Genomic DNA, 27,266 nt, shown 5'->3' with positions numbered 1-27,266 from the left:
GCACTATGCACTTGTGCTGCAGTTCAGCTGTGTACTTGTGGCTTTTCTAACAAGCTGTCTGGAAAAGCCAATTCCATACATTTAACACTCCACATCATCCTACTCACCTGATATTCCAGGTCTGAAACAGGTCACAGTCGTCACCATGGGACAACTGTTCAACAAAATCTGCCTGGAAAGAGCTACACTGGGTATCGTAGCCTCGTTGGAAACCCACTGCTACAAAAGACGCACGCAGCTGGCAGCCGTGACAGCCCGGCCACAGGCAGACCTAGGCGAGCAGCCTGGCAATAGCTGGTTCAAGAGCCACCTTGAGACACAAGGGTGGGCTGACACTGGTGTGACTCCGCTCGACCAGTGCCCGTGCCATGTCTGTTCCTGTGGCTGAAGCACTCCGGTCTCCGCAGCTGTGAAACTGGTGAGACACTTCACGGGGGGGGATGGACCACGGGGGGATGGGACAAACCGCCACCAAACTACACAAACATCTCAAGGGAAGAGAAGGGGATTCTTCATTCAGCATTGCTTGAGAGCGCCAGTGTTTTCTTAATGGAACAGAACAAGCCATCTGAGCACCTGAGAGTGCAAGTGGAAAACCAACTGGAAAATTACAGGGACAAACCACATACATTTTGGCTTCCAGATCCAGCTCTAGAATACATTTAAACAAGTCAGGCAAATAGTTCCTATCAATGCTGTAGCACCACAGCTACACAAACAAGCAGCCTCATGTCAGAGGCTTGTGGATTAATACAAGAAAGGAACTAATTAAATGTTCAACTAAACCATTAGCTGTTAATTATCTTAAATGGAACTCTTAAGAAACTGAAACACATCAGAGTAACACAAGCAGTAAGTGTAATACAAGAAACCACTCAGTTCAGCGCAACGTACACAAACAGCTGTGCCTGTACCTGGGAAAGCACAGCCAGATAAAGCAGATAGCTCCTGGACAGGCTCTACTCACCTTCCGCAGTGTTTTTACTGTATTTTTCTCTCCTTCACGACTCCCACCATTATTTTCAACACACCAAAAGGTAAGCTGAATCAAGTGTTTAAATAACCATTCTGATTGTGATTTTAGAAGATTGTATGCCTTGTTTTGTAACTGTTATTTTCTCAAAGAGGTCTGTTCTCAGTAGACACTAATCAACAAGAACAGTCCCTGAATTTCTGCTCAACAGGATATACTATATATTCATGGAAGCCGTTAACAGCACAGCACACCTTTATAAAAATGCAAAAACTTAGGAATCTGAATATCGCTTAGTAAAAGAGGCTGTGTCATGCTTTGGGGGAGGGAACAGGGGTTTTGCCCCAACATTGCAGAAACTTGAAGCAACACTGAAAAGCAACTCTGAAGAAGAATAAATGCAACCTGCTAAATTTGAGTTACATTTCACCTCAGAGGAGAAACGGAACAATTTTTCAATTTTTTCCAAATTGTTCCTTCTGGTAAAAGTCAACAAGTTTTGTTAAAACAACATAGAAATGTCTGTAATTTGCCAAGGAAGAGACTCAAGAGACTCAGCTGTCACCTTTCATCACAGGCAGGTTCAAAGGTGGATTTATTTAGTCTCCAAGAGACCGTAAGGGAGGCTTAGTGTAACTTTCTAAAGCACAAATTAGGTGCCAGCTTAAACTGAACAATGCAGCACCCAGACACACCAATAGCTCTAAAAATGTGCCCTTCACATCTTTGAAACCTCTTTATTCTACACCATCACATCTGTTTTTATTCATACAGGCTGGAAGTTACACAAGCCTTCCTGCTCCTATAACTTCAAATGGGGTTTCTTGACTGAGGCACCTATTCCAAACTAAAGTGCCCCATCAGTATTACTTTCTGTCTTAAGTAAAAGAAGATCATTTGCACAGAATGGAAAGCATGGTCGTTCTGAGAACTCCCAGATGTCTTGTGAACTCTGAAACAGGATAAATACAATGCTGGGCATGATAGTGTGCCATTGTTAACCTGACATGAAAAGGATGCCTGATTGTTTCCTCCCATCCCATCCAGACCTGCTGCACATTCCATACGGAGTTAAATGACACAACAGCTCTTTAACCTCTGGCATAGGAACAGGGCTCACCAATAAAGTCAGGTTAGAAGGGGTCTCCAAAGGCCAACTAGTTCAACACCATCCCCACCACGCTGTTCAAAATTAGATCAGGTTGGTCACATTTCTACAAAGCATTTTCTTTTCCTTGATTCTTAACATACCAGCCTTCAGCTGTCATCAACTGCAAATGTTCATTAAAACTTGAAACAGTTTTCTATATTCTAGTTATAAGCAGCCCTGTCTATTCATGAACTGATTTAATGAGCTTCTGTGTCACCATCAATAACACCTTGCTGGCAGACTGTGAAACAGCAATTTTATTTTTTTTAATCTTTCTCCAGGTATAGTAGTATAAGCCAGGCAACAATTTGCAGCCCCCAAAGCCTCCAGCTACATGACCTGATCCATGACAATCTTGGACTTCAACAGGGTTTCATGCAGGTACAAAGGGTCTGTGACATGGATGTGCAGCAAGATCAGCACACACATCAAGTTCAAATATTACCAGCCGTAGCAGGAATTGGTACATTCTTTTCAGCAAAGAAATGGCATTAGGCTTTTGGTTTATTTATCTAGGAGGTTTTGTTTAACTTGACATCATCTGATAAAAGTATAAAGTTCAAAGTCACACACAGTGATAGGCTCTAATTACTATTCCTCTCTAAGTCTGTGTCAACGGCAACTTTGTTCAGGAAGGAGAAGGGATTGCTGCTGGCAAGTCTCTTGTTCTCTACAGCACACAGACTATTTCAGAAAAACTGGAGATCAAGTTTTGGAGATAGTAACTATGTCAGACTAGAGAACATCATTTAGAGAAAGGGGAGTTAAGATATGGCGATGCCCAAGGATAACACCAAGAAACAATAACGTGCTTTCCTGGTAACACCGCTTGTGGTGCAGGTTAGAGATCAAGTGCTTTTCCTTCAGCACAGACATTGAAAGAAAACTCAAGCAGACCAGTTGCTAAATCTTGCACAACATGAACATCACCAACTGATTAGGAAGGGGATCCAGCTACATTTACATCTCTTCTTGACCTTCATCTTTTTCCTCCTGTAGGTTAATAGCACTTTCCTGCACCCTAGGAAGACAGGAAATATAAACTAGTGTTTTTCAAGAGCTTTCATGTCCTCATCTGGAACTACAGAGCAGTATTACTACCATAAACTTGTCACGCTGAGCTCTAGCAGTACTGTCTGGATGTTGGAAAGAAGTATTATTTGGCTACTTCATACACATCTGCCTGCAGTGTTGGGGCTGTGCCAGCATGCAGTCCAGTTACAAATGAAGTTCAGCTTAAGATCTATACATACAGGAAAAAAAAAAAAATCCATGCAGAGCCACTTGTATGCTCACATCACCATTTAAAGAGATTTCTTCTCCCTCCTTCGAAAGACTTGAAATTTTTTGAGATCACACATATACATTCTGTTCCTTGTCTTCAAATTCATACATCAAAGAAGATGCCACAAACACAAAGGAACATGGAAGCAAAGCACAGATTCTTCATTAACTCTTTCTTTAAAGAAAAGACCTGCAAGAGATGTGCAGGCTCTGCACTGGTTTTTGCTGTGTCTTGACTTTTTAATCAACCAAAAGTAAGGAATTCAGATTTGCTGCTATGGGCCAGATTCTGACCCATCAGACTAGCATAAACCCAGATCTGAAGCCAGCCGTCTGCACTCACATTGTCCCCAAAAACAGAATGGGGGCTATCAGCAGTCACTGCACATTTCTTACCTTTTGATGACTTAATTCAGACCTTAAAGATCACCTAAATTGTATTACATAGGGGAAAAACAATTCTAGAAACAGGTTTTTAGCTACTGCAGCCTACTAGGTAAATCACATGCTTTTTAAAGAGTTGCCCAATTATGTGCTGACCTTACATATGCATTTATGGTTTAAGTGACTCATTAAATAATCTAAGACAGTGGAAACTTTATTTTGCAAGACTGATAAATTCGGTTGTATTATTTTTCCATAAAATTCTTCTTGATCACTAGATAATTAGAAGTCAGGATGTGGCAGCATCAACACCTCCCTTTTATCACTCATCCTCAGCAAGAAACACAAGGTCCCAGGCAAAATACCCATGGAAAGCAATCTCACTCCCTGCTCCTCAGAGCTTAGTCTGAAATCCCTTCTTAGGAGGGTTTGAGAAGGGATACAGCACTAATCAACACCAGCACTGATTTTATTCTTCCTTTCGCCTATGTAAAGCGGCATGCAGGCAAATAGCACCCTTCCAGCCTACACTGTCTCTGCAAGGATATGAAGAGATTTGTTTCTGACTTTACAGAGGAACCTGTGTGCTCCCAGCTGGCTCTGGCCACCACAAAACAGACTTGCAGCAGAGCCATCCCACGCAAAGGAGATGGAGTCTGAACCATCTCTTCCCAGAGCTCCTGCAACCTGAGCCAACAGCAGTGGGCAAACCGCACTAAGTCTGGGAGGGACCAAACTGCAACATCACAAGAGATCTTCATTCACCCTCTCGAGTGGGGAATCCATGACCCAGCCCACATAAAACTGACTGACAGAAAGAAACGGTTACAACATAACCAGTACCTTGTTTTCACCACAAATTATATCCTGCCTGAACAGCCTGGAGTGAACAATTTTACCACCCTGCCCACACAGCAAAAGCCTGAAGGTCAGTCAGTTCAAGTGGATCAAATACTTGCACCTCCCATCGAGGTCCTATCACAACAGCAACTCCCACCCCTTCAGTTTTCTGGGTTTTGGTTCAGCCTAAGGAAAGGCAGGTTTATGTAAACAAAGGTCCCACAGAAGAGCCTGGTGGCAATTAACTGACAGACTGTGGCTGGATGATTTTGAACTTCACGCAGCCCCTGCTCCCTGGACACAGCTGCCCCCACAACCACGCTCAGCAAAGAGCAAGCCCAGCACGTGCCACCCTCAGGAGGGAGCCGACAGACACGCTGCAGCTCTCCTTCCCCATCAAGATAATGCAGAAGAGCAGAGTCAAACCAGATTTCTGCTCGCATAATTGTAGTTCAGGAACGTCTACTGAGGCAGGCCTAAAAGCCATCACTCACTCCTTTCATGCTCTCGCTGTATTCATTTGGCCTCTCTCAATATAGCAGCATGCTGCAGTTCAGGCTCCGTGCACACACAAGGTGCACTCTTCCTCAGGCTGCAAAGCTAATCAGGAATATCAAAAAGGTAGGTCCACCAAGGAATGAAGAGGAAAGACCATGACCAGCAAACAGACACAGTTACAAACCAAAGCATCGTGAACACCACCAGCCACTTCTGCCATGTTATCTCAGATGACTGTAAGACACTTTATAAGCACAATGACCACCAAGTGAAACTACAGCTCAACTGACTTGTCCAGGATGCTTCTGCTGCAACCAAGAGAACAAGCCTCAAGAACATTTCTCTTCTCCATGGTTGCTTTCCAGGCTGTACATGCAAGAAGTTCACCCAGAGGAGACCAGCTCGAGCCCTCTGCCTCCAAGGGCAGAGCTCTCTGTGCACACAGATCAATCCCACCATCTTCTACTGGTCCCCTTCCCAGAAATGCCTTTAGTTCATATAATCACATTCCTGATTGCAGCAGAAGTTTCCACCCAGGGTGACAAATCAACACTGTGACCCACTTGTCTGCCACAGCATGAAAGCTTCACAACACTGTCTCCTTAGTACGATTGTAGCTGCACTCGCCCCATCTGCCAGCGTGCTCTTTTCCCTGCCACATGCTGTGCCTTTCTAAGGATTACAAAAAGTATCTCTGCCCACGACAATGCCTTTAAAGCTTCATTCCACATCTTCCCCCACCTCCTCTTTGTTAATGGCACTGCTACAGAACTGGAGCTGGAAACCAGAGCAGCCAGCGCAAAATGGCTAGAGATTTCTTTAGGACATCGTCATTAAATAATGAAGATGTTATACCTCCAAGAGCATATGATGCCTCAAAGGGAGGCATAAGCAAGGCCTCTGCCTTTAAGTAGATCAATCTACAGGCGGGTGAAGTTGTTGTTCTCTACCCTTCAATTACTTACCACCTTTCTGGGATGAAAAGAATGATGTGCCCTTATCCCAGAATCACGTCAGATCTAACAATTAGAGGACGTCTTAGCAAAGACAATGCTCTGCCAACACACTGCAGAACAAAGCACAAACTACTTGCCTCATTTGGCAGACAGGTACACAGTTATAGGGGAAACTACATCACAGAGATTTTGCTAGCATGGACTTGAACAAGAGTGGTGATCAATTTTTCCCGTATCCTCCAGGAGAAGGATAAAGAGAAATCCTCTTAGATTAACTAGAAAGGAAATTAAGCAGGAAGAGCAGAGGGGCACTGGAACAGACTAATTCAGGAGACTGTGAAACCTTCAAAGGATGTATTTTAAGCATACGTTGGATAAGTGTCTGACAGAAGACATCTGGGTACATTTGGCTGTCCTCTGTGAACAAGAAACTGGATTTGACTATTTCCTGAAGTCCCTTATATTACAATACCTACAAAGCCTCAAAATTTCCTCCTTGACATTAGAAATACAGTATCAGCAAAATAAGTTATGTTACTAGTTGGTAAACATCCTTTACAAGCAACAGAAAGCAAAGTGACAGTAGACTCTTATCAGCAATCCATTGTAGACATAATTTACACTGGCAAATAATAGGTAACCCCAGGGTAAGGTTGACATCTCGGTTAACAAAACTTTCCAACATTGGCTTAACTCAAGATTAATGTACAACCACAAAGCATATAAAGGCTAAGGTGAACCTCAGATTCCCTCTCCCATGTCTGAAACCCAAACCATATCCATCCTTTCTTTCCCTGAAGGATCCTTAACTAACTCTACACCAATGATCCTGACTTAAACACAAGTAGAATTTTCTTCTTGACAAAACTTATCTTGGGCCCAGCTTGGAGAAGTATGAAGCATGTGTGTCATGAGATTTCTTGGAAGAACAAGCCAGGGAAGTGCTCCATCATAGAGAACACGAAAGATCTTCCGACTTGCTGCAAGCAAGATGCAAGAAGGCATTTGGATTCTATCATGCTGAGCTGCTCCAAGACCCAATAAAACTCCTCATGCTTGTGACATTCATTATTCAACAGCAAACAATAGGTCTTAATATACTTCTGGCTATTCAGCTTTCTAATTACCCATACATCTAACTTCAGAGACCACACATGCTGGACGCTGCATGAAAGGGAATCAATGTTAGCACATTCAGCATCCTCTGTCCTGCTTTCCATCTCAGTGCCACTCAGTTGTGCCGCTTTGCCACCGCAAGACCTGCTACTAAAGCCAGAATAACAGACTAGCCCTTCCCAATTAAGCTGAACCCATTTATACAACCCTATAAGCAAAATAAGCCTTGTAAAAAAAGTCCCTGGGCTACTCAAATAAATATAAAATTCACTTTAGGCTTGTAGTATTTTAGCTCATAGGGACAAGTTTAAATTAAATTGTATAAAGGTGTGTCAGAAAAGGAATTTGCACAATTTCCTAAACCTCATGATGTGGAAAGCATCCTCCCTCTATGTAGTTAAGACCCACCATTAAATGAAACCCCAAGGTGAGGTCTATGCTAGGAAGCATTCACACATCATCCTTAGCTGCTGGCTCTGGAGTGGGCAAGAAACAACCTAATCTTAAATTAGACATCCTCCCCCAACTACAGAGATCTTGACATCAGCCCCCAGTTTCAAATCACTACAATGGGCTTATACAACCAGTAGCCTCAATTTAATAAGCACAAAATTTTCCCCGAATAACAAAGCAACAAGACTCAGGAGGAGGGAAAGACACTATACACCTGGTCACTGTACACTGTCAGTCAGTGGCAGAGCTGCCAGCTGAACTTGAGTCTGTAGCAGCCCAGTTCCTGCACAAAGCCCAAGCCTTGTATCTCTGCTGACTCAAGCTGTGAGGTTCACCACCTGTGCTCCCAGGCCTTGCAAACAGACTCACTGCTCCTCATACAAGTGAGGATATTAAACAGCCCAAGTTACCTGGAAAGAGAAACTTTATTTTAAAATCTGATCTTAGGAGATTTTTGGTTTGTATGGATAGCCTGAATACCATAAAGGCAGAGACCACCAAAACGCAGTAGTTACCGCAGGCTAGCCTACACATTAACATGTAGTACTCGTATCACATTATTGCAATGCCTATTCATCTTAAAACCACAGGGAAAAAATACAGTTTAGCTCATGGTTAAGGTTTCCTAAAAAGTCATACGCTGTCTCTGAACATCCGTAACAGATTTTCTCCAGCACTTGCTTTCCCCTGCACACAGATGAACAAAATGGGCAAGAAATTTCCAAGCAGGCTACTCTGTACTGCTGCTGGAACACTGTCTCCTCTTGTTTTCTCTAACACAGAGCACAACCTCCTACAACCAAGGGCTGTCTCTCCTTTTTGCCTGCAAACAGGACAGAAATATTGAAAAAAGCCTGCTGGTGTCTGCAAGGTACCCAAAACTTCATCTCATGAGTCACTCTGCAAATACACTGGACTGCTATTCTGACTACCTACACCAAAAAGCTTGGTTGTGCCACAGACCTGTGGTTTGTAAACCTGGATTTTGTCATTACCATCCCTGTTTTACAGCCTCAGCAATCAAAGAAGGAAGAAGGGTTTGCTGCAAGCTAAGAGTCAATGGCAGGCTCTTGTATTAAGCACTCTTCATTATCACTCTCCTCTTACATTAAATAAAATCCACATGGCTCCTACATAGGTCAGACTGGGAGCAGTACTAGCTGGCTAACAGAGATCTGCATCAGAAGTTCTCTTCTTTCAAACCTAGACTATGCAATATGTTCAGGGAGGGGGAAATGGCAAGGCTCTCCCCTCTAGCCATTTCCCAAGAGCCCAAAATACTGGAGGCATAACTGCAATTAACTGCTGCTAAGGACACCACCTCAGCAACAACTAAGTCCTTCCCATGGCTCCTGAGTGAATTCACTGTGGTGGTTTTAAGAACCAGGCAAATAGACCAGATCCAGCATTTGAATCCTGCCAATACACCTCTCCCTTCTTTAAACATTCTTCTTGAGACCTGGGGAAACAAGGCATCATTAACCTGGAAAGAGAAGCATCTGCATGTGGCATTAGCTAGAGCATCTGCGTATACAAGCAAGAGAGAAAACACCGTTTCCCCTGGAGCTAATCCCTGCAAGGGCACCTGCTTTCCCAGCAAACCTTTACAACAGCAGAAACCCAGTTCCCACTCAGTTGCTCACAGTTCAGCAACCCAGACAGATGGTCTCTGACTTGTAATTGTAATCTTCAGACACACACAAAACCCACCTGCAATAGCTTAATCATGTTCTTATATCTAAAGGGGCAAAGCTAGCAAGCAACCCACCCAACTTCTCTTCCACACAGTGAGGAATTCTTCTCAACAGGAATCTGTGGAGCAGCCTCCATTCTTTTAGGAGTGACTTACAGCTTCAGGAAAACATAAGGCAAAAAAGGAAGAGTGTGAAAAATAACCAGGGATTTCCTCTCCACTACAGGGTCACCTTGCCTGCCAGCCTACTTCAGTCATGCAAACAGACGAGGATTCCCTCCCACCATGTCTGGTACAAGCATTTTCCTAATCCTGGTCCTGTATCTCTCCCCCCAAACAGAGGTGATAATGCTGCACACCAAGCTCTTGTGCTCAGTCACATCACAGCAGGCCAAGGAAACTCCAATCCAGCCTGGTAAGTGAAAGTTCCAGGCTGCCAGAGCTGTGGTGGGCAGTGACTGCAGGCAGAGCAACAGCAATGTGCCCCAGGAGCCAAGGTACCTAATGCAACTGCTGGTGAAGCAAACGTGGGAGAAAAAAAAAAAAAAAAAGAGCGAGCTTCTCCACATGCAGCAGGAGACTGTGCGAAAGAACCTCTCTACTACTGTTTTGGCAGATACTCTTGTATCTTTGGGCAGTTTCTTTTCCATTCAGAGGGCAGATGGGAGGCAGGGTACACTGCAAGTACCCTACACCACCTTCCATCCAAGTCCCACAAGGTCTGACTTCTGTAGCTCCAGAAACAGAGTGGGACAGAAAACTTACAAAGTCAAAGGACGCAGGAAGCATAGTCTTACCTTCTGTCTAGCCTCGGGTTTTGGTTCTTTGAGATTCTTTTTGTTGGGTTTTTTTGGTTGTGGGTTTTTGGTTTTGGTTGTGTTGGGTTTTTTTTTTAAATTAAAGAGGAGACCTTCTGCTAACACGGTCTGCAGAATATTGTATCTGAGAGCAAAGGACTGTTCCAGCTCCCAACAAGAATCAGAACAAGCTTCTGCTTGTAAAGGGAAGGACATCAGGCAGGAACCGGGCTCCCACGGGCTTGTGGCACCTGCCCGCCACAGGAACACAAAGCCATCAGCACCAGCATGACTGAAACAGGGACACAGCTCAGCAGGGCCTACCCACAGCACAGCCACGAGGCAAAAGCTGTCAGGGAGGAAAGCCATTCTCCCACTCCTCTTTTGGAAGCTCTGTTCAATGTGCTGTGAGCTGAGCTTCCAAACCTGCTCCTCAGTACACTGGCAGTCCAGTGACTAGTTCAGAGGCCAAGGAATACTAAAATTCACTAGCCCACTGCTAAATTTTCCCTGTAGGATTGCCTTGCTACTTTATCTGTGACCTAGGAACTAAATACAGCCTCTGCCTTAATGCCTAGTGACTAAAGAACATAGTATCAATATTTAAAGCAATCCAATTCCCTTGACAGAAAGCAACACATTTATGCCAAGTTTATTGTTCAAGCAGGTAAAAGCAGCATGCTTCAATGATGGGTTTAGCCATTTTGTTGGTCTGAAAATAATTCCAGGCCCTTTTGCATGAAAAGCGCTACAGAATTTAAAAATTTATATTAATCTCATCCTTCCAAAATAATTTTATTTTCTTTTGATCTAGCATCAAAGACTTGCAGGATGCGTATCACTAACTACACCAATCAGAAAAGCAGCGAACCACCAATCCAACTATTTACAGTACATGTAGGGAAAAACATGCATTAAATATTTCTAAATCAGATCTTGCAAGATCAGGGGAGAAGCAGGGGGTTCCTCCTAACAAGCAGGATTTCCAGGAAGTTTTATACATAGATTAGTTCTAGTGAAGGCTTTAGGCATCAGGCATCAAATAACATCTGCATTAAAGGAGTCCATTAAATGCTCCAACCCAATCATTCCAGAGAAATACAGTCCCTACTGAAAGAAGACAGTACACAAGGCACGGGCCACCACCACAGTCCAAGACACACGAGGCCTAGAAAACTACATAAACACTAACTTGTGAGGCTCGACTGTCCATAGTGCAGACAGATCTCTTATTGCTCATTGCTCATTACCAACAAAAGAGCATCAAAAACCAGGAGACCTGCAGCTCCCCTGGGACAGAACATTTATTTCCCCCCGACTCTCCCCTTGCAGACTCCTGGTGCATGTGCACAAACCTGTTTTCAGCAGAAAGTTGGAGCTCAGTACATTAAGGAGAAAATTAGCTGTGCAAGTCAAATGAAGAGCGTATGCTTCTTTTCAAGTTTCCTTTTAATCTTTTGATGCCAGATAAAAGGAAAAAATAAGATCCGTCTCACAGGTATGCAACTGTTTCCCAAAATGAGCACTGAACAACAGAGAATCAAAACAGGCACAAAGACGAAAACAATATCCATATGCAGCTTAAGTGTGTCATCCACAAATGCTGAACCTGGCAGCAAGAAAGACAAGACGGTCTTGTGACAAAAGACCCCTCTCAGCCTTACCTGGGTTCAATCCCTATTTCTCTCCTTGCCAAGCCTCAACCCTCAATTCAAAGGAACAGGATGAACCTCAAGTTCTTGCAAGATTCTGGACCTTACTGCCAGTCCTGGGTCAACCAAGTATCTGCTGATGGGCTCTTCCAAATACCTCGTTTTCTGCTCTTCTATTTGCCAGGATGACACAACCCCCTGACTGATCACCCAGCATCAACCCAAGCAAATAACATTCTGCACAAGGACCCCCGTTCGTGACTGAAGGCTTAATTCCAAATCACAATACAGCCTGCAATGTCGGTTAGCCAGTGGCTCTCCTCAGAGACATTTATACCTATAATGATCTATTCAAGTCAAATGAGATTCTAAATTTCCTCCAAAATAACCGAGAGCGGAATATAGGATGTCAAAACAAGTATTGTCTGGAAGTAGAGGGAACATTCTTCTCACACCACTAATGTGGGAATGGCAAACAGCAAGAACAAGAAAAAACTGATTGAAAATGGTATAACCTGTCTACCATCAAGCTACCTTATTTTAAAGAACACAGCCAGAGACCATGACCTCTTTTATCTTTACCCTACATTATTTGCACCAGTAACAGACTTTTACAGGCAGAAGAGGATCGTTACGTCAGTTAATCCGATATCCTATGAAACATAGTTCATGAAATCCCAAGTAGTTCCTCCTGCATGGATACCAATTATTTTCTGTGAATAAAGTATTCCTTCTGGAACAGCATTAATGCTTAATTTGATTTATGATCAGAATCACAGCATGGTTTGGGTTGGAAGGCGCCTTAAAGATCATCTAGTTCCAATCCCCCAGCCATGGGCAGGGAGACCTCCCACCAGACCAGGTTGCTCCAAGCCACATCCATGCAACCTGGCCTTGAAGAACACTGCCAGGGAGGGGGCAGCCACAGCTTCTCTGGGCAACCTGTGCCAGTGCCTCACCACCTTCACAGCAAAGGATTTCCTCCTAATAGCTAATCTAAATCTACCTCCTTTCAGTTTAAAACCATTACCCCTCATCCTAAGGCAGAAGATCAGAACTAAGAATTCTGACAAATTACTAATTTTTTGTTACAAACATTGCACATACCACAGTAAAATGCAGGAAGACATAAGCATTCTTCTCATCTGCCAAAGGACACTCCCACCCTGAGATTCACATGCAATAGTTTTCAAGTATATGAAACAGACGGATCTACATACTTTCTAGCAAGGATGTGGATCTCTGGAGAGCAAACGTAAGCCCACAGACAACGGCCTCACCTCCTTCAAGTTATCCTTTATAGCTCCCTAAACAATAACCCAAGTTCCACATGGCCCAGGGATCACAGGTTGGAAACTGGTGTGCTCCAGGTGTTGTCTCACAAGCATGCAAACAATGAGAGAGGGCTTGGGTTGTTCTCATAGCAATTCCTATAGCATTACAAAAACCAGTAATAGCCCAATATTTTTTTCCATCTTCTATTCTGCAAAATCTTTATACTAAACAGCATCTTTCAAAGATGCCATAGTCACACAATGCCACTGTAACTGGCATGCAAGCTAAAGTTTCTGACACAAATTCACATCTAGTTGGCTATAAAAGACTACCAATGTGTTTTTACTTTAAAAACATCAGGACTATCACAAGGAAATACAGATTCAAAATCTTCAAAGAGGGGGAGTAGGAAAAATCATAAGTTTCTGGACTTCTGTAAAAAAAAGTAAACAAGATTATTTACCCAAGTACCTATTATTAAAGGTTAGCCTCAAAGAAATGTCTCCCAGAAAAAATTTCCCTAAGAAACAAAATTCAAATGGAAATTAATCCTTATTAACATTCCCACAATTCACGCAGGTATAGATGTTATTAAAGCATTTCAAGAGTTAAAACTGAAAAATAAGACTGATCTTTCCCACAGTAGCTGTGGTGTTCATCCAAAACTACATCCCATCTCTGGAGAGCCTGTACATGGGCATGATTTAAGCACACTGCAGCAGAAGGGGTCAATTTGAGTTTGCCTGACTTTAATGGCAGCAGGATCTGGCTGTTAATTAAGTACCAGATCTCCCATTGTCCCAACCCTACCACACCTTTCCTGATTACAAAATGCAGCTTCTAGAGCATTTTTGTTTTAGTTGCTGCCCAGCAGAGTTTGGCTGCAGAGCATACATTTTCTGGCATACATTCACTTATCAGAACTGCCGCTCTCACTTACCACAAGTGCCTTTCTGACCGGGAGTGCAACCCCCAATAACACATTTCATTTCCATCCTCACAGCTTGAAAATGACAGTCACCTACAACTGCTGATAGCTATTAAGTAAACAGAAGGAAGACAAACAGGCTCAAGTCATCTCCTTGACCTCCCAGAAGTTCTTCCTGGCTCACCTCCCACCCTGAGGAACATCATCTCATCAAAGCCCTGCCCATAGCCTCTTTGCCTGTGCTTACCTCACACCAATTTAAAGAGGCACACCAGAACCTGTCCTCCTGCTCTATTCCTCTCAGATTGCCAGATGACAGTCACCACTGGACATCTCATCACAGAAAAAGCAGAGTCTATCCCACCCTCACCCTTCCTCAGATCAGCAGCTCCTTTCTCCTCCAAGCTCCCAGCTCATGCACACCTGCTCAGATTCCCCAGAGCTTTATCCAGGCCTTTTGAACTGCCAGCACTACCCCGTCTGCACAACTAGTTCTTTGAGCCACGGCCACGTACAGAGCTCCCCACGCTTTCTCAGTGAATGTCTCATACAGCCAAAGCACAGACGTTGCTCTGCAGTGTCTGAGGGCTGCGGCGGCTGCACCAAGTGAGGCCCTTTGGCTGGGAGCATGAACACAGCAGGACCACCCCAGCCACCCCTTCATGCCTAGTCCAACAGAATTATATTGATGTTGGACCAACAATCTTGGGATCATCATAAAACACACTCCTGCAAAACAATTGTGATAAATTTGGATTCTAGTTAATAAAACACATAACACATGGCAGTCTGGAGTACCCGCACAGAGTATCTAGTACATATACCTGCAATTCATCCTGGCTCCTCTCTCTAAATCAACTTTCCCTTCATCTCATTTCCCTCATTTATGTTAGCTGAAAGGACTGGGGAACCCATGAGCCCCACATGACCTAGATGACTTCACTGCTACGTCATGAGAAACCTGCTTTCCATAGACAAAAAACTCAGCAAGCCACCCTCATGCTGCCTTTCACATGACTTAAGTTTTGTGACCACCTAGAGCTACCACCTAGAAAAGTAACCAACACTTCTTCTTAAGTGAGCGAGCGGTAGCTGGACAAATTTCTGATACAATTCCCATGCACTACTTTCTCCTAACAATGGCGACCAGAAAATTCTTCTTAGAAAGATGCCTGTAAAATAGCCATCAATCACCATCAGCCCCAGATACCTCAGTGATAGTACAATGAGGGGTAAACAGCTGAGAAAAGACCATGTTAGTACCCAGTACTCAAGTAAGACCCCTCCCTGCCTAGGAATTTGAAGGATACTTTTCAAGTTTACTAAGTCTCTAACCTTGCAGTATTTCATGCAGCCTAAAATCCAGCCTTTCCCCTTTGACCTAAACAACTACAAGTTCTCAGGTGGTTCTCAGTAGCTCATCTTTCTGCTATTACATACCCTTTCCCTTCCAGCTTTCCCAAATATTCAGGCTCTGCCCCATTTATATCACTACTGCTGTAGAGGGAATTGTCTTCCCCTGGTACCTTGGCAAGATTGATCCTTCTTTTTACACCCCCATCCCTCTCTAGCAGTTCTGCACATTGAAGTTTTCATCTCTCCACCTTTAAAGCACTGTCATTTGGCCCGAGATGCCTTCCTGCCTTCTCATTCATCTGTAGTGCCAGCTCCCATCACACCACCTCTAGGTGCAAGTTTTCAAATAAGAACCACCGCACTCTTCTCCATACATGCCCTCCTACTTGGGAAAAGCTTCTCATTAACTGTAAGCTAGCTTACTACAACAGGAAATTCCAGAAGGAAACAGATCAAATTGCATGGAGAGAATGGGACCCGAGCAACACAAAGAAAGAAGCAGGGCTCTTTAAAGACAACAAGAAAGCTCAGATCTTGATGGGGACTGAAGCTGGTGGAGTCTCTCACAAGCAGATTTATTCACAGAATAAATTATTTACAGTCCAGCAACATTATACAGGTAACAACTTTCCAAAGATCTAAAGGGACAGAAGGCAGAAGTGGCAGACAGTAGACTACAAGGAAAGCTACCTACGCAGGCTTCGAAGAAAAGCTTTAGTCAGACAGACAAAAGAAAAACAAATATTCCAATCCGTAAGAGCAGGTACCTCCTAAAGCCTGTGTGCTGTTTCAGCTTTCCATACAACTTCCAACCATTGCAAGAGAAATTCCTTTTAGAGGTCAAGCAGCTCAGCCATGCACATAACAGCAGCACATCAATGGCACCCTTCATTCCTCAGGATACAACACTACAGTGCTCCTCTGAATGCCTCAAGAGTACACAACTATCTTCTCCAGGGTCTTAACTTAAAAAGCTAGGGGCGCACCCCAGCATCTGCCCAAGGATCATTCTGTCCACAGCACTCCAATTAAATAGGTAAGAACATGCATAGATACTTAAACCAATACTCCTCAACAATGTAACTTGGTGCAACACCACCCACTCCATCAGCTATGAGCAAACAGGATTCCCTTCAAAACTCAGGTGCACTTTTTATTCCAATGCGAAAGCTAGAGTTGTCTACATTTATAAAGCTATTACAGAAATTGGGTTAACAGCTCTGGCTCCATCAAACAACTTTGGTGATGGGTGTACATCAGTAAAAGCCTGTAACATTCAGTTTTAAAAAACATTGAACAAGTGGCGTCCCTTTTATTTAGGTTCCCAATAGCAAGATATTAAGTCCTCCTAAAAGCAGACATTTGTTCCACATCACTGCATTAGCAGCGATGGCTCCATTTGCAGTAAGATTTCCAATTAGACCCAACACGACTATGTCACTTGATATTAGTCAAACAGAGCGCCATGGCAATACAAGGCAAAAATACTGTCTTTTAATGGAATAGAGTTCTAACAGACACACAAAGAGCTAAGACAATTAGCAGAAAGTGCTGATTTTAACACATAATTCACAGTAAATGCAGCTATTCCTCAATCAAATAGTATAATTTCAAAATACAGTGTGTAGAAGCAACTTTAGGTTCTCCATTTGCCATTATCTAGTTCTCAACCACCAGCTGAACTGGCGCACACTCTTACCCTGGCAAGGTGGTAACACCACAGCCTCACAGTGCTTCCACATCCCAAAAGAGATCCTGCCAGCCTTCGCACTTGGGCGCACGTCCGGCCCGCATGAGCAGAGCCAGCCACAAGAAGGGTATGGCAGGATGGGGCTTTACTACCTAATTTTTCATTGTTTCCACAAACTTCGCTCCAGAAAACTACTTTTGGAGATGAAAAAGCATTACTAGGCATGAAAAAATTCTCTCTCACACTTAATGAAGGGCCAAATCCTACACGTTCTTCCCCCTGGCTAAACTCCCAGCCATGCTACGAAAAATTGTCTTGCTTTCCACGCTCTGATAATTGGGACTCTTTGCTCTGATTCTTGAATACTCAAATGTTGCTTTGTTTTAAAGTTTCGTATTTGGCACAAAAGCAATACCAAATGAGGAACATAGCAGGTTTTGTCTAGTTAAAAAAAAAAAAAAAGAGATCTGATCTAGGAAGAAACTAATGAACAATTTGTGGGAGGTAATGTTCACTTGGAGAAAATCAGAGACTACATGTCTCCACTGTGTTCCACACCTTCCCTCCTGCATTTAATGATATGGCCACAGAGCAGAGGACACATGGGATACAAATATATGAGCCAGCTTTATACAAACTCTCACAGATAGCACAGTCTGGCCATCAGAAGCCTGGAGCTCTGAGTGAGCCAAGCAGCAGGACAAATTCAGCTGTGCTGCGCCTCAACTAGCTTGTCACCAGTACCTTGGGTAGCTTATCTTAGAGTCAGCTCATATACATTTAAGACAAATCCAAACGGCTACACTGTCATCACTGGCATCCCAAAAGTATTTACATGGGAGTTGATTCACATAGGCAGTTCTGACTCTGGAACACTTACCACTTATATGCTGCTAAATTTTGTTAGAAAACAAGTAAGAAACAAATTTTAAGGCCTTCACTGTAAACAATGAGATGGCAGATGGAACTAGATGAATCCAAGGGCCCTTGAATTACCCTGTGATCCTATGAGCTGATCCTACTACCACACAGGAAATCCCACCTTTCAGTCTCAAAAGGCAACTGCTACAAAAGGAGGGCTATCAGAGCCAGACTCACATAGCTGAAATGAAAAGTATCCCTGCACCAGACAGCCTAGTCTAGAGGGCTGGTCCTCCAAAAACTAACATAGGTGCACTTAATGCTAAGAACACATTGGAAAGTTAAAAAAAGATTTTTTTTTCTTTTTTACTATATATCAGGTATTTTTCAGTCTTATTTTTAAGGAAGAGATCATTAAATTGTTCATCTATCATTCGTATCTTCTTCCCTTTCCTCATAACTCCTGAATTCTTTACCCAATTTTAGCAAATTTCAACCTAACATGGTAGAGAAAATAGAGATCCCAAAGATGTTATGCTCTTACAAATATAGTAACCAAGCAAAAGAGATTCCATTAAAAGACAGACTTCAGCACGAGGAAAACCACAGCATTAGACACCAGCAAATCTACGCAGAAAAAGCCAAAGGAAATGAGGCATCATAAAACTTCTCTGCTTACAAAAATGACTTAAAACTAGACAGAGGCAACTAGACCCCACTGCCAGTGGGACTGTTAGTAGGCGATTTTTCATACTGAAGTTCAAAGGGTGAGACAAGAACAGCTTTCAAGATGACTTCAAGGAACATCCCACAAAGACAACATGGAAGGGTGTGCATACTTTTAGCCAAGAAGCTAACAGGCTGGTGTGGTGGGGGGACCCTGGGGGCTGATGAATATTTCTTTCAGCATCAAGAGGACAACAGAACTCCACTGAGTCATTTAGAGACTAGCAAAAAATCAAGGTGCCTGTAAACCCACCACTGCAACTAACCTCCAGTTCAGGCAATGATCCGCAGGCAGGAGTCACCATGTCAGGGAAAATGATTCTCCCCTTCTCGCCCTACCACCCACTAAACACGAGGGGAGCTGGATCACACATGCACAAGCGACTGCTAATTCTACGCCAGAGGTAACAGGCCCATGATCCTCAGGCACAGCATGAAGAGTCTCTGTAAGCAACTCTGGGATTTCTGAGGACCAAAACCAGTACGATTTTTAAATAACTGTGTTTATTCAAAGTGTTAGAGCAGTTTCAAGCTCAGTATTGTACCTGTTCTATCATACAAAGGATTGAAAGGAACTTTCCCTATCACTGTGCATAATCCGTTATTCCACATTGTATATAAACTATTCAAAAATCACAACAAGAGCTATCCTAAAACCAAACAGATGTCTTGTCCCTATCTATTCCTCTCCCAGAGTTTTCCAATGTTCTTGCTGCAGGCAACTTTCATCTCACATCCAGGCTAAATTTACTCACAGACAGTTTATACCCGTTCGTTCTTGTGCTAACCTTGCCCTTTAGATCTAATAGTTCTTTCCCCTCCCTGATGTTCACCCCTCTGATGTATTTATAGACAGCAGTCGTATTCCTTCTCAGCCTTCATACTGTAAACTAAACAAGCCAAACTTTTAGTCTCCTCTGGTTAGGCAGGCTCTCCAACCCCCTGAACACCACACTAGCCCTTCCCTGCACCTGTTCTAGCTTGAATTCCTTCCTTGCAGGCGGGCAACTAGAACTCTACAACACATGCCACAGAAGGGCCCAACAAGCCGCTGTACAACAGCATTACTACGACCTTATCCCCACAGAAACAAATCCCCAATAATCTGCCTTTTCCACCAATGTATCAGCTGTGACCCTCAGCCTGCAGTCAAGCAATACCCCCAAGGTTTCCCGAGAGCTAGTGAACTGTGTTAGACCTCTGAATACACCCTAGTGACAAGCACTGAAGTCCTGCAACTGAAACACTACACCAGCATTAAAGGAATAGCTTTATTCTCTCAATTTAGTAACCACAATGGTTCAGTCTGTTGTGTGGTGACCAGACTCTCAGTCCCAGGCGAGAGCCTGTTTGGCCTTGCCAATGCCGAGGCGGCCACACCACTGAGCACCCAAAAGAAAATGTCTCTGGAAAAAAAAAAAAAAAAAAAAAAAAAGGCCGTAAACAACACTCTTGCCCCAAGCTAGTCCCAGCGCTAAAATCCTACGGGAAAGTAATATAAATTCAGTCAGAAAGCAAAATCAGGGCTCAGATCTCTACAAGCCAGAAGAACATGCAAGGGAGACATTTACTTTGTACTCATTTTTCTACTCATCTCTCACCATCCACTACCGGCCACCAAGAGACAGGATACAAAGTTAAACAGACCCTGCATGTGCCACTGTGCAAACAAACTTCTGTCCTATTCATTTCAACATTGGGTCTCTGCTCTTCACACTCCCTTGGGATCCTGTAGGTTCTCACTATTTACATTTGATTTCATAATACCTTGGTAAACAACTGGAAGATACTGTTGTCTGGTACACTCAGGCTCACAAACTTCTTGTTTATTCCATACAAGCAGTAGCACATCCACATTGTATATAAAACAACCAGAAAGTATTACTACTCCATTACAATTCTTCCCACCCCAGCTGGAAAAGGACAACTCTTCCTACTACAATCAGTCATTATTAACTTTTAAGTGTCAAGAAAACGTCACAAGAAAACTAAATGCTGACTTGCCACAGCAGTTAATTTCGTTCCCGTCCTGAATACCAAGGACTGAAGCTAGTATTAAATTTGATCTAGCCCAGCTGCTACAAGTCTCCTGTTCTGCACTGCACCCTCTACGGCACTCCCCATACTGCCGATACCAAATAGGTAAGAGCTGCACCATAGTCTGATCAAATTACCACACAGACCAATAAGCACTGGAAAGACAGGCCCAGCTACCAGGGCCAGAGAAAAAATGATCAGCTGGACTGGGAATTAACATCAATGCCTACAGGAAACTGGATATCCCGGAGCCAAAACTCTGCTGTTTAAGTTTAAGGCAGGAAAACCCACCTACTAGGAGCAGGCCAGCACAGGAGCCTGAAAATCAAGGGCTGGGAACACTCTGCAAATGCACTTCAAGCCCAAGAGCCCAAGATAACTCTTCTCCCCACAAGAGGAATCATCAGAAGGAGCTTTTGTGAAGATACCTTTTGCAATATGGGCATATGCAAGGAATAGGCTCTATTCACAAGTCCAGATCTCAAGATCATTCATCCTCCATAGTCCATTTCTCATATCTTTTGGGCATCAAAACTAATTTAATTCATTTTTATTCGCAATTACAGCTCCATGGTAAAGAGGTTTTCAGGGACAAAACTGCTAAATAAATGTATATATTATTGATCCTCATGTACCCACCCCCAGCATCCCAAAACTCACGAGCTAAAGCAGCTGCTTGGAAACCCTTTACAAGTCTCTCTTTCCTCCCCAGATGGTAAAGTCTTTTTTCCCCTGGGCATTAAATACTCAACAAAACACTTATCAAATTATCACATCAACCCATAACCACGCATAATAATTATTTCTTAAATCAGGATTTCTTCCACCAAATTTTAACCAAAATAAACATGGTATAGAGAACAAATGTATGCTTATAGTGAACAACTATTCATCAGCTTAAGTAACTCTAATGGATGCCACTTTAAACTAAGCCTGCACCATCTGTTCTACCCCTCAATTAGTGAAGCCAAAAAAAAAATAATCCATACACAGTTTAAGCAAGCCAGCTAATTTATGTATGTATGTTTTATTTCTCTTCAGCTCAGCAAAGAATGCTTTTGTAATGCTTGATATTCAGAAACAGATCAGAACAGAAGGCTGTTTTCTCTAACACTATAAGGAGTTCTGTGAAGGGAAATAAGATTTCCCTGCAATATTTCACCATATAAGAAATTTCTCTAACACCTCACTATACATTTTATTTTAAAGAGTGTGATGTCTCTGTACGTAACAAAATCAACTAGGAGCTAAACAAATAGAATCTGAATTCCTGCATACATGAACATAAAGCTCAGGACACAGCCCTGCAGAGCTCTCACCCTGACAGACTGGGTCGGTCTACCAGCACATCCTTGCTTGTTCAGCCAGGAGGCAACTGGAAGTGTCCTCAGCCACTGGGGTCTCTTAACCATGTCAGGTCCTAACTCCCCTTTCACAGACAAAACCCGATCCGGTGAGCTGCTGGGCTGAGCCTCAAACGGACCAAGCTGCACTGGGGCAAAGGGATCATCCCGTGCAAGGGTGAGAGACTCCCCTTGGCAAGTACAGCCTATGCAGTGAAAGTAGTGCAGCACCACAAAAATCACTACTTGCCAAAATACAGGAAAAAGCCAAAAAGTTTCATCCAGTTCCTTACTGCAACCCCCCACCATTTCACTTCAAACTGGCCTCTCCTTCCACTCTGCAATATGAGAAAACATTGAGTAGAACCTCTCTTCAGTTTGATGGACCTGCTTGAAGGCTCTGTCACCATCAAACCTCTAAGCTGAGTTCGCTCTTGGGTGTTGCTGGTCAAAAACAAACCAGAAATACCAAGGGCTACTTCCAGTGTAAACCTCAACCCCAACAGCGTAGGCCACACACCACAGAAGAAAAATGTGCAAGAGACCTCATCCTCATAGGGGTGACAGTGCAATACTCATCTGCTGTGGAGAAGCAGGCAAGAGAAAGTTACTGCCAAACACCCTCAGTTCACCTCTAGGAATATCAGGCTGGTAGAAAACTACTTTAAGATCCTGAACATATTCCTTTACGCTACACCTCAAACCAAAACATCAATGGTATGTCATAGTCTGGGTACCGAGACAGGCAAATTTGCCACAGATGAGTCAGGAGATCCTGCATACTTAACACAGCATTACCAAATAGTGCCACAAGCAGCTCAAAGTCAGATTGTTCACCAAGGAATTACTGATGATTTCAGCTCTCTCCTCTTGCTATAGGATTGTGAAGCTGAGAGGAGATGCTGAAGCTCCTGACACTTCTGCATTGTTTTGCTTCACGTGTCAAGACAGACAGCTCAGTGCAGGCCTTAGCTGTTGTTCAGGGATTCAAAGCTCTGCAAAATAACTCTCTCTTTTTTTGGTTAGCAGAGGGAGAAATGAAGTCAAGAGGAGCACCATCCTGAAACAGCACAGACCAAGCAAACAAAGCATGTGAAAAAACAGAACACAGGCAGGATTCCTCTTTGGTCTGCAGCATCCTGCAACACCTTCCCCAGCTGAGCCTCACTAGTATACCCCACAACTTCCGGTGCCCATGCAAACATAGGCCGTCTGCTCTAAGTAGCTGAGCTCCAGAGAAGAGCAAGAGAATTCATCTTTCCCCTCTGCACCATTCTTCTGTTTCCACCTACCTGTAAGTACTTCTGCAAAAACGCAGGCCAGGCAATGCCTGTTGGGTGCAGTTCAAGCACGCTCCTGACAAGCATAAACGGCCTTGCACTGGACCTCAGTGCCTTCATCTAACAACCCTCATGTTCCCTGGACTTGAAAAGCATCCTGAACTACCCAAGTGTCTTCTGCACCTAAAGCAGCTGCCTGTTACGAAGAAGGGATCAGTGACCAGGTCACAAGGCCATTTGTTAGAAGAGTTTCAGAGTGCTGAGTGCTATCAGAAGCGTGTTAGGTGTCACTCCGATTCACACATGATTACTTTTACAGACTTGGACAACACCAAGGAAAGGTGTTGCCCCTCCATCATTGCTTTTTTTGCTGTGTCACTTGAAAGAGAAGATTACATTGTCTGCAGTCCCACTGCTGAGGTCCAGGACTTCACAAAATAGTGTCGGTTAAAAATAGAAACCATGTACAAAGAAATATCAAAGCCTAAAAATGTCGATGATGGTCACAACTTACATAGCTCAGACTTGTATGCCAGCGAGGAAGACAGTTTGAGCCCTCCCTGTAAAGGCATAGTAATTTCATCATCAGTTGAGGCTCCTTTTAATCTGAACTGAATTGCCTCAGAGATGTCACTTCTCTTTGGTTCATTAATGTTTCCCCAGCAGTAACATATAAGCACAGGTGTTTAGTTAGAAGAGTCCTAAGATAGGTAGGAGCCATGAATCACCTGGACGCTCTTCCAAGATAAGGGGTCTGTTATCCAAACCCTATCTAATTCTGAGAGCACACACTTTATCACCAGAGTGTTAGGAAATGTCAGATCATGCAGATGATCTCAATCTTTGTTTTAAGCTGATAATTTTTCAAATGAAGGGAGTGAGCTGAGCAGAGAAGCAGACTGCAAATGGCTTTTTCAACCGTGACCGAACAACTGCAGTTTAGCTCTCCAGATGGCTATTCTAGGGCAGTGATGCTTGGCCTTTCGCTCTCAAGGTTGTTACACTAATCCATGAACTGGATCAGATGACACCAGATACCCTTCTCCCTCACACCAGACAGAGTTGACCTTCCGAACGCCCACCCCACGAGCAGTCAAGAAGAAAGGTGACAAAACCACAGATGCAGGCACTAAAACAAAAGGAACAGACTGGTATATGACGATGCACTAAGCCTCGACAGAACCTCGCTACATCGCTAACCTCCAGATAGTCAGCCTGGCCTACTCAAAGGTTTCACATCCTCTATTACTCTTATTCACCAAGAAAAAACACTCCAGACATCCACAACATGTCCCTGTTATGCTTACTAGAACTTATTATACACAGCAAATGCCATCTATAGAACATGGAAATTAACAAACAGCCAGCCTGGCAGCATGAGCTCTACAAGAGTCACTGTAGTAGAGATGTGCCACCAGTTTGTTACTGGAGAATGAGTATCACAGTGAACATTGTAGGTGTGTGGTTCAACAGACAAAAGACTGGGAAGGGCAGTGGAGGAGGGAGAGAACAAGTTATTCTAAAAGAAATTCTGCAAACCAAGTGTGATGCTGGAATTGCAAAGTACTGCATGGTTCTGCGATCCCCATGACTTCATAAAATCCATGCAAACAGCACATTTCATAGCAATTTCAAGTCTACCGTGCTTGGGCTACCTTTCCACTGAGAATCATGGAAGTGCGTAAGAAAGCCAGTCAGCAAGAGAAGGGGGAATAAGGACACACAATGCTCTCAGAAAATTGTACATGCATGGCTTGTTCATGACAGTAAACTTAAGACTTCTTTATGTGCTCCACCAGAATGGATTCTCTATAGAGGCTGTACTGGCTTTGGTGTTTTGTTAGTTTGGTTCTTTCTTATTCCTACCCACCAAACAGCTTCTACCACAGCTGCTTGTTGACAAAAATTAAGAGGAAAAAATGCAGCTGTGCAGAACACATTGACCAACACACCACAATCTCAGAACCACTTCTCAATCAACATTTCTATTAAAAATAGTTTAAATTAATCTGAGGATATTGAGCTCCAGAGCACTTGCAACGTATATGGATACTCTCTCCTTCACTTCTACAGGAAAGAACTCCAGTACAACTCTCAGTTAATTATCTTCAGGCTCAGCTCTGTAAGAACTTTAACTCTCAGATTTTTCTGGACTTAGAGAAAGGAACAAAAGCCTCCTATTAGATCCCATATAACAGCTTAAATACCCTATTAGCCTTGTCAGAGTGCCACATGAAGGCACCAGGACAGGGGTTTTCCAAGCCACAGCTGAGAACCCCTCCCCACTCCCACAGTACATGGGAGTGGTAGGACTTCCTCACTAAGACCTGTAAGGAAATGAAGCAACACGACAGGGATAACAAGGCAGTGGAGTGCCATGTCCTACCAATTCACCACAACACTGTCAAATTCAACAGAACACACACACACAACCCTTCCTCAACTAAGTGCAGCAGATCAATTGTACTTAAGACGCCCCTAGAAAATAGGGAAGAAAAAAAAAGTAACAAGATCTAATCACAGAGAAAAATACTGCTGTTTAACATAGAAGGGCTGGGTTGGATATACGCTTTTTGCAGTTTTATGAACTTTTTTAATACAGCAGGAAATCATCAACATTGCTAACTACTGGGATGATCAAAGCATGCCACCAGCTAACGAGGTACATAAAGAAACCAGGATATCACGAAGTACGAACACCAAATGTAAATCCATTTATCAAAACCATTTACTGAATTCTTACTGCATTGAGTCCTCAATATTGTATCAACTATCAGCTACCAAGAAATGGGACAAGAATGGTTGATTCAGCATAATTATCACCTTACAGAACAGTATATTAGAAAGTTTGATATACAACTTTCACTTAGATCAAGTAGCACTTAACATTGAAACTTCCAACTGTAATCATATTCCATCTGACAAGTCTTACCTTATAATTGCTGGAATTTACCCAAGAAGTGGCCAGTCCATCAACCATTTTATCCAGCATAGTCTGATCATGTTCAAGATCAGCTGACTTCTGTTTATCTGAAAAGTAATCTATCAGTTCCTGGCCAACCTGAAGTCTCTTTCCAACATCCTTCTGCAGCACCTGCGCTAAGCAGTACTCCATACTGGGCTCCATAGTGTCTTAGAAATACAGCACCAGTAATAAAGCTAGAGGGCAGCAGGTCCAAAAAATCCCTCTATAAACGTACAGAGGAGGTCGCCTCTTTGTTCGATGAAGGTTACTGAGGATCTGGGTTTCAAAGATGCAATTCTGAGAATGGCAACAATGCACCATGTGTGTGTGAACAGCAGCTGGCAGGATATTAAAAGTCCAATTTGAATAACTAGTAATAGATGAAGCAACGAGCAGTGCTATACTGTTGAGTCTGCGATAATTCCCAATTCAGCAGTCCATTCTGAAAGAAATGAAAAAGAACAGTGTTACAGGTTAAATTAAGACTGAAGCAAAAAAAAAAAAAAAAAAAAAATCGAAAGCATGTCACAAAATAGGTTATTCATATACAGCTGCGAAGCTGTGATAAGCTGGATACGGGCAGCACTGTTCTATTTTAAGGAATCAGACAAGGTAGGTCAGGACAAAAACCTCTCGTTATTCTTTACAACAGCACTTACCCATCAGTTCCCTAGAAGTTCTAGTGACAGCCAGCAAATTTGGGGCTTAAGTAACAGCTGATTAATATTATTGCAACTACCACCATCACCATCCACCCACAAATGTGGAGACAAAATCCTGAAGCAGATCACCAGGAAAACACATCTGCTTTAAGAAGTGAAAGCAGGAAGAGGTCTGGATCCTGTTTTGATGGTTGGCCTTCAGCAATCAATGCCACCAGCTGGCCAGCATGATACAGCACTAACACTGGGCTCCAGGAATCTAAAAATGAGCATTTTTCAAAAACTAGGTGCTCAAGCTGTTTCCAGGCTGAATTCTGTTACATCCCAACTGGACGCGTCAAGGAAAC

The 27,266-nt window shown here is 43.2% G+C and overlaps 1 protein-coding gene across 8 annotated transcripts in view; it reads right to left on the bottom strand.

The window, feature by feature from the left end:
- CLASP1 (cytoplasmic linker associated protein 1) overlaps positions 1 to 26,419 on the bottom strand; it is a 170,469-nt gene extending 144,050 nt beyond the window's left edge. For all 8 annotated transcript variants that reach the window (XM_086466154.1, XM_086466153.1, XM_086466152.1 and 5 more), the window contains exon 1: positions 26,225 to 26,419. In XM_086466154.1, the coding sequence (XP_086322280.1) occupies positions 26,225 to 26,419 (195 nt within the window). The remainder of the gene's footprint in view (positions 1 to 26,224) is intronic.
- Between the last annotated feature and the right edge of the window lie 847 nt (positions 26,420 to 27,266).

This window comes from Leptosomus discolor, chromosome 5, assembly GCF_034619465.1.
Source record: "Leptosomus discolor isolate bLepDis1 chromosome 5, bLepDis1.hap2, whole genome shotgun sequence".
Classification (NCBI taxonomy): domain Eukaryota; kingdom Metazoa; phylum Chordata; class Aves; order Leptosomiformes; family Leptosomidae; genus Leptosomus; species Leptosomus discolor.
The sequence above is the reverse complement of the archived record's forward strand: the minus strand, read 5'-3'. Positions and strand labels throughout refer to the sequence as shown.